This window comes from Coptis chinensis, chromosome 4 (assembly GCF_015680905.1).
Source record: "Coptis chinensis isolate HL-2020 chromosome 4, ASM1568090v1, whole genome shotgun sequence".
NCBI classification, from domain to species: Eukaryota; Viridiplantae; Streptophyta; class Magnoliopsida; order Ranunculales; family Ranunculaceae; genus Coptis; species Coptis chinensis.
This window is the reverse complement of record NC_141459.1, coordinates 63,492,416-63,501,197: the sequence shown is the minus strand read 5'-3', so window position 1 is coordinate 63,501,197 and position 8,782 is coordinate 63,492,416. Positions and strand designations below refer to the sequence as shown.

Genomic DNA, 8,782 nt, shown 5'->3' with positions numbered 1-8,782 from the left:
CACCATTTCCAACATTGTATTAGGAAGATCAAAGCAAATCATATGGTGCATCAAACTTTAAAATTGTAATATTCAGAGTGAGTGAGTGGATGCCAATCTTAAAAATTGAATATAAGTTAAAGTGTGATAATGAACTTTCCTTTATCCACTCACTTGTATCCTTTATAAGGAAATGAGACATCTGGAGGGTGGCACCGCGGGCTCATTTGCAAGACTCGTGATGAAAAGCAAGGGTGGATCCCAAATTCCCCGGTCAATATCTATGGACAATCTTAGGTCGCTTCTTCTCCTCCACATGGAGGGAAGTAAACTTTTCTGCTGATATTGCATCGTGCTGAGCTAGATCGCTCTAATGAGAAAGTGATATTTGTGTAGGTAGGACCCCTCTTCACTCTACTTTAGATTCTCTTGAGTAAGACGCAGAACTGAAAATGTAATACAATTTGCTTACTTACCAAAAAAAATACATGAAGAATGAGAGCAAATTTACTTTTGATTAGAATGTACCTTTACAAATTTCAAGGTTTTGTAAAACAAGTCAAATATGTTACAAAATATTATTAAGCCCCTTCCTTCACCACTTCAAAAACACTGTGGAACCCTTTACATGTCTACATATTAATATAATTCAATTTCCCTAACACAAAATTAAAATCTCCAGGGGCTAAATTGATTTCATATAGAGAGGATATTAGCAGCCATTTCCAGCTGTTGTTCCTCTCCCAAGGGTAGGTTCTTACGCATTACTTACCCGCTCTACTGTTTATGAAGATTAACGGAATTAGAGTTGTTGCTTTCATTTCAGAATGTGGACTCCAGACTAGCCCAAGTCGAGCCATTTGAGTGGTTAGTCCTTTAGTCCTTTTCTTGTTGTTAAAAATGATTGAATTGTCAATATAAAAAATAAAAAAAATTTAAAAAAAATCTAGCAAGTAGAAGAACTTTTGTTTGTTCTCTTGTTGAGATAGTCTTCTTGTTAGGTATCATGGTGCTACCCCATAGTGGGTAGCTCGCTAGCACTTCTCAATATAATAAGACAAAAAGGAAAGTTTACTTCATGAATACCAAACCGAGGACCAAAGATTGATGTGGAAACAATAATTATCGCCAGCGCCTGATAAAGAATAGAACGGAATATAAAATGAATGATAATAATTGAGTTGATTGCATAAGTGATATAGTGGTCGAGACAACCTCGCGAAAGATGATGATTCCTTGCGCCGCTAGATTGCATTTAGCTTTACGAATTTGGAATCCATTACAAGGTCACAATGCAAGACCCCGCGATAACCGCTGTGCAATTCACCGACTTGACTCGATAAAAAGAATTTTTCATGTGAGTGTCTATGCAAAATGATAGTGTTCACGCTTCCAGAGTCAAAACCTTTGCCGCCTACACTCAAGCATGTTTTCTTGAGAGATTTGGGAATTTACCCAAAGAGTCATTGCATCGATTTTGATTGAAGAGTAGGAATCCGTGTTAGTAGCACTTTTAAAGGAAGACAAGTCACTATAGGTCGATAATTGATGATATCAAGGGATCAGCCCTATGATAGTTCAACATAGATTCATTTGGAAGAGGATTCCAAGAGTTCTAACCAACCAGAGGAGGCTTAATCCAAGCATGAAGGAAGTAGTCCGAGAAAGGAGTCGCCAAACTCCTTGACGGTGCATTATCTAATTCTATTTCGATAGTCAATGGGTTAGTCTAATTCAAGTTGTGCCGAAGAAGTCCGGAACCACAAGAATCGAATGAGAATAATAAGTTGATTCCAAATCGTGATCCGGGGACCGATAGAGAGTTTGCATCGACATCGAAGTCAATAGCTCATCAAGGAAAGACCATTTTCTATTGCCATTCATCGACATCGATGTTAGAAAGATTAGCTGTGACAAGCTTACTACTGCTTTCTTGATGGTTACTCGTGATATTTTCAAATCCATATTCACCCTAAGGATCAAGAGAAGACCATTATTCACGTCCGCTCGTAACATTTGCCTACCATCATATGCCTTTCGCCCATACAATGCACCGGGCCACTTTTCAGCGATGCATGATGAGTATTTTGACGGCGACATGGTGGAGAAATACATGGAAGTTTTATAGACGCATTTTTCAGTTTTTGGATCATCTTTAAGGATTGCCTACACTATCTCTCCTTAGTCCTTAAACGTTGTTCGCGATACCAACTTAGTTTGGGCCCGGGAAAAGTGTCATTTCATTGTAAATGAAAGGATAGTCTTGGGTCACCAAGTTTCAAGGAAGGAATTCTGGTAGATCGAAATAAGATTAATATTATAAAGGATCTACCCAATAGGAAGCTGTCGAAAGAAATGGAGTGCGCTGGAGTCGCATGAGGATTACCGTGGGTTATCAAGGATTTGAGTAGAATTACAAGGCTGGCATCCACATCTGTTAAGGGAAAGATATTGTCTTTGACTTTTGTCGATCATCGCGTTGAAGCTTTTATGAGGATTAAAAACTGCATGCTTGTGAATCATTACGTTAATTAGATTTGAGCTAGCCATTTGAGATCGTCATAATCGAGGGTTAAATTGCACTTTTTGAGAACTTATCAAGTAAACCATGTATTTCTTGTTGTACATCTATCAAACCACCGCATCAAACTTGTTTAGAGGGTGATATATTTTCATAATGAAGAACAACATACGTGTCAACGTTAAGCGTTTTGCTCATGTTCCTATGGTAATTTCTTTTCTATTTTTCATAATTTGAGGACAAAACATATTTTTGTTTGTGGGTGGTATAGTAACATTTTGCAAAAACTAGGCATTTATATATATATAGCATTCTTATATTAGATAGATTTAGTATATTTCTATATTTCTTTCTTTCTTAAAAATATTTCAAAAAATCCAAAAATATTTTTCTCATTTTAGTACTAAAAGTCTTGTTTCCCTTTTTATATGAGGAATAAATGGTTTAGAAGTCTCATTATAGCAATAGAGTAAAGATTAAGTTCTTCAAACTTCGGACTAATATACATAAAAATAGTTTTTGCATCTTTTCATGAATGGCATGCATCGGCATTTGATTGTTTATAGCAAAATGAGTTCGAGGATCAAAGTTAAAACGGTTAAGTTCCATACCTGTGAGAATCTAGCCAAAAGCCTCATTTGAATGATTATTGAGTGATGACACAAGGATGTCCGGATAGAGATAACACATCCGGTTGCTTGATCACCACGCCCATATCCTGGGAGAAAATTTAGGCCCTTTTTTGGATCGATATAGCCAAATAAACGTTAAAAACCCAAAAAGATAATTTTCCTCTAGTTACCCCCTTGAGCCTTCACCAAATTCTAAAAGCCTTTTATTTCTTACCACAAATCCTCGAATGTTACTACACACAATAAAAAGCTTACCCAAATGACGAGTTGAGAATTAATGAGCTGAACCGGTAAAAGAAGAGAAGGCCTTCTATAAAAATAGAATAGTTAGAAGCCGAAAGAAAAGAAAAGAAAAGATTCAAAGATCGAAATCTCTTAAAAGTTCAAAATCAAAAGGAGTCAAATTCAAAAAGAAACAAAAGCAAAGTTATAACTCCCAAAAATCAAAATCATATGGAGTCACAAAAGCCAAAGGGCCAAGAGTGAATCACAAAATTCATAAGCAAAAGAACAAAACGAGGTTCTTCTCTAGTTACAAATATCTTGAAAACCCATTTCTCAACTTATCGAGTTTGTTTTTCCCTTCCTTTTATTTCTAAACCACTACCTTATCCCCTAATTCCTAATAAAAAGACCTCTAGCTCAAATAGGAATAGGATGGTGTGATAGTAAATGGATATTGTGATCAATTGACCCGATTTATTTGGACTTCGCTCGAGTATGTGAGGAATATAAGTGCCCTACACTTAAGAAAACAAAACTTGAGTGAATCTATCGAGAGAGTTGTAATTGCAACACACCCCTATCGAGAACCCAAATTAAAGACGCCCTCCAAAAGTTTGAAACGACTCACCACTTTTGCATGTCACCACTCATGTTTTGCACGCTTTATCTTTAGATGATTAAACTATTGTATATATATTATTCTAAGTTCAAAGGAGCTTTTCGTTATTCCTAAACGCCATTAAGATGTATAAACCTCTGAGAACAAATAAAAAGAAACGAGATCCTTTGTACTAAATAGAGGAAGTTTGGAGTACCTTCTTTGGAAAATCTTCGCCAAGGCTTAAGCTCATCCACTAGGGAAGTCCTAGTGCTTTTAAGGCCTTGTTGTTGCATATGGTCATTGCAATCGCGACTCAAGAAAATGAGAAAAGTATAATAAATCACACATTTGTGATCCTAGTTATTTCTCTCTAATTTTTGCTTGAAGACTAGCAAAATGATGTTTGGGGTAGTTGATCGGTCCCTAAATGTGTATTTTATTACCTCTACAATGCTTCAATTATGCCCTTCTTATGCTTAAGAAATAGACAACTTATAGCTTTTGCTACTGTTTGCAAGATACATGCCATTTAGGGCGATATTCCTAATACATGCATTTTAAGCGCAAAAAGATCTATTTTACTTTACGCTTGGTGATTCCGGCTTAGGAGCAAAAAGTGTCGGAAAAGTCAAAGTCAAAAGTCAAAGTCAAAGACTCAAGGACTCAAGGCTGAAAGCTATGGACTCAGGGACCTAAAGCCAAAATCAAGAATTCTATGCATGGGCTTAGGTCAAAAAGCCCACAAGGTTGTTTCTCTAGAAGGGGCAAATATGTAGTTAGGTGTCCTATATAAACCAAAGTTGTAGAAAAGAATATTACCCTAGAGCTAATCTTTGGTCATTAGGAGTAGATTAAATGTTTTAATTTAATTTGTTATTTACTTGTTTTCCATTTTTATATTCTTCAAGCTTTAGTGTTTTCAATACAAGTTCTTAATCTTTCAATACAAGTTCTCAGTTCTTTCAATACAAGTTTTTCATCCTCTCTTATATACAAGTTTTCTCTACTTATCTCATATTGATTTAATCCCACAAACACAAGTCATACTCATTGACAAGTTCAATTGAGTATAGCTTTGTGAGTAAGATAATCATCAAAACCAATTTTATTCCATATTTCTCTATTGAACAAGTGTTTTCACCATTAAAACTTAGGAACAAAAGAGTAAGAGAGACTATAAAATAGTAGAGAGAGTTGTTTTTATCCATTAAACCATTCCTCCCACCATAAGAATTTAAGATGAACAACAAAACAAAACCCACACCACTAAACTTACCTTGTCATTGTGCAACTTACCAATGATTAGAGTTTTACTTGCCTTGGGAAGTTCGAAAGTGTCGAGTTGTGTATCATACGCTTGCACACTTTGAATCAACTTGGTAATCAACACTCTAATTATGATTTCCTTTAGTTATTTAGTATATTAGTATTAGTTTTACTTTTTATGTTTTGGTCCCCTTGAAGGCAAAGTTTTATAATTATTAAAAACCGGACTGTGGGCTTTTGTTTAAGTAGGTTTTTGTAACCTCAAACAAAGCCTTCGAATGGTTGGGCCTGATTCTTAGATCATGAGCCAACCAATGTCACCTCCACCTCAAGCAGTGTGTAAGCACGGGCTTGAGAGGTGTAAGCTCTAAACATCCTCGAAACCCCGGTAAGAGGATACCTTGAAAATTTCGAGCATGCTTACATGATTGTTTGAGTTAAATTTCCACACTATAATTTCAATTCACGTATAAGGTTAAACCCGAGCCAAATAACAACCATTGGGAGGTCATTACCCAATGTAGATAACCGGACGTTGCTTGTTACTTGAGCCCCAGACAAACAAACAAATTAAAATCAATCAACTAGAGCATAAAGTAGTCCCGCTCCTCCAGAATAGGAAAAAAATATAGCCATGAGGATTTAGAGTAATTAATTACCAAATTCCGGTGGACCAACTACCTTCCTTACTCCCCTTCCCCAGATTCACCGTGAGTGAGTTTCTTGGTAGTACAGCACCTGGTGAAGTGATTATTTTACTCTTCTGAGCCATGTAGTAGATCCCACCTAGTTTCACACCCAACTGTTCGTTCGGATAGGGCATAGTAAACATTTTCAAAATTCCAAAAACGCATAAATGAATTTCTGGTTTTTTGAGTCATCCTTGTTTAAGCATCCATGGCTTATCAATATGCATCGGCTAAGTCATGGAATTACAATGTAAACCCAAAACCTTGTTCTTGTTGTGGTAGTCCGTATCATTGGAATTACAATGCAAACTCTCTATTGTTATCTCTATCATGAATAGAGTTGATGCTAGCCCCATTTTAGGTTTAGTAACTTTTGGATCCTCCATCGAAATTCATGGCAACTTTATGAACCATTGGAGTGTGCAAGTGTATGGCTGCCCCATCTTCATTACACTCGAAGCTTAAACTACTGAAAAGTAAGTTGAAAAGTCGGAAAAATTCTTTTTCTCAGACATATCTAAGTAGACTGAGGTTGAAAGAAAGGAACTCAAGTGGTTAAAGAATGCCCAATAAAGTAATCATATGGATGTTCTATTATGCACTAGGGATAAAGAAGCAAGAGTAGCTCTTTGTCGAAACTATCATCATGGAAGGAGAGGATCTCATGCACATAATTAAACGTGACTAGTTGAAATATAGGGATAAATGCAATGAGTTCTCCAATAAGATGCTTAGAGAAAGGGTGGAAATTTGATCTGGGCTCTAAATGACTTTACTGGTACTAGAAGGGAAGGCAATGAAGAAGTCTCAAAAAGCTTTTGTTCACTACTATAAGACCTTATTGGTACAATTTTCCTTAGCTAATTGTGATCCCTGAATTTCTTGAAAGTCTTCATTTTTCTAGGGTTCGATTTCAATTGAAGCGAGTATATAGTGCAAGATTTTACAGAGGCAAAGATTCAACAAACTTTGTTTGAAATGGAGGATAATAAGGCCCTAGAGCCTGATGGATTAAATGCCTTTTTCTTCAAGAAATCTTGGCAATGGATAAAAAGTGAGTTTGTCCAAGCTATTCTTTTTTTTTCTCTCTGCAGCTAGTGCATAGAGGAGTAAACTCAACACACCTGTGTCTCATTCTGAAATGTGCAACACCTCAAATAGTGGTAGAGTTCAGACCTATTGCATGCTTCAATGTAATCTATAAGTGTGTTTCCAAAATGCTCACTAATAGAATGAAACCTTTCATGCCTGGAAATCATCTCCATGCAAATCAATCCTTCATTCCTAGCAAATCCATTCAGGACAATCTCTAACTAGCTCATGAGCTAGTTAGAGGCTACACAAGGACTCATGGGACTAAAAGATGTTCAATCAAGATTGATATTACCAAAGCATATGATATGGTAAGTTGGCAAACTATTGAGATGGTGATGGCAATGTTCAAGTTCCTAGATAAGTTCATTGAGTAGACTAAAATGTGTTATTCCTCACCTTTCTTCTCCATTCTAGTAAAGGGCACACCTCAAAGATACTTTGGTGGTGGCAGAGGGAGGCTCAACAAGGAGATCTACTTTCTCCTTATTTATTTGTTCTAGTCATGGAGGTGCTTGGTGGAATATTGAGAAGAAGTGTGATAGCCAAGGAATTTTCTTACCACTTTAAATGTAAGAAATTGAGTATTGCACATCTTAGCTTTGCAGATGACATCTTGTTGTTTTGTAAAGGTGATCCCACAACTGTCCAAGCAGTGAAGAATACCATTGATGAGTTCTCTACATGTACTGGTCTGAAGTTGAATAGCCAAAAGACTACACTGCTTGCAGGTAGTATGAGTCATCATGAGGCTAAGGAGTTAGCTGATATCATGGAAGTGAAACTAGTTCAGCCACCTGTAACATACTTGGCCCTTCTACACACTGCAACAAGAATGGGTATCAAAGAATGCCTACCTTTGATAGAAATGGTTACAAAGAGGATATCAAATTGGAAGAACAAGTCTCTAACACATGCAGGAAGACTATAATTGATTCAATAAGTTGTTTCTTCTCTTCATGTCTATTGTGCTAGAACCTTCATCCAACCCAATAGAGCTTTGAAGGAAATAACAAAGATTTGTAATAGATTCCTCTGGTCAGGGCCAGACATGAATGCCAAAATGCATCATGCAAGCCACTCTACTATTAGACTTGGGAAAGATCAAGGTGGTTTGGGCATTGTGTATCCAAAGACATGGAATAAGGCTGCCTACTGTGGCCTGGTATTCAAAATTGCAAGCAATGAAAATTTATTATTGGTTAAGTGGTCAGTTGAGCACCATGTCAGAAACCAACACTTTTGGACTATGTAAATTCCATCTGATGTTTCGTGGGTTTGGAGAAAGCGCCTTGAAACACGGAGAAACAACACAATAGTTTGTAAGGCACTAGATAGCCAAGGGAGAGCAGACCTATGTTTGGCATGAACCTTTGGAATCGATTATTAACGTGTTGCCTAACAAAGGAGCTTAAGACAAAAATTGAAGGTACCGAGATGAACCCTCTACTTCCACAAGACTAGGTCATTTGGACTCCAACAATATCAAGTAGATTCACTGTCCAATCAGCATACTATGCTCTTAAGCATATCCGAAACAAGGTGAAGTGGTACAGGTTGATATGGGGCAAGATAGTTCTTCCAAAACATTATTTTACAGGGTGGCAGCTCTTTGCAAATTGCTTACCTACCCAAGATAGATTGGTTAAGAGGAAGGTTTTAACTCAGTCAACTTGTTATTTTTGCAACTCTTCAAGAGAGCATTCAAAACATTAATTTTTTATTGTCACTTTACAAAAGAAGTTTGGGCTAAAGTGAAAAGGTGGATGGGTTTGAA

The 8,782-nt window shown here is 36.8% G+C and overlaps 1 protein-coding gene across 1 annotated transcript; it reads left to right on the top strand.

Moving 5' to 3' along the window:
* The first annotated feature begins 7,510 nt into the window (after positions 1-7,510).
* LOC147504340 (uncharacterized) lies at positions 7,511-7,936 on the top strand. The gene has a single exon (XM_086605159.1). The coding sequence runs from the start codon at positions 7,511-7,513 to the stop codon at positions 7,934-7,936; it is 426 nt and encodes a 141-aa protein (XP_086461285.1).
* The last annotated feature ends 846 nt before the right edge of the window (positions 7,937-8,782 follow it).

Excerpts from the sequence above, each read along its gene's own strand:
- LOC147504340 (XM_086605159.1), top strand. The coding sequence starts at position 7,511 with ATGGAGGTGCTTGGTGGAATATTGAGAAGAAGTGTGATAGCCAAGGAA.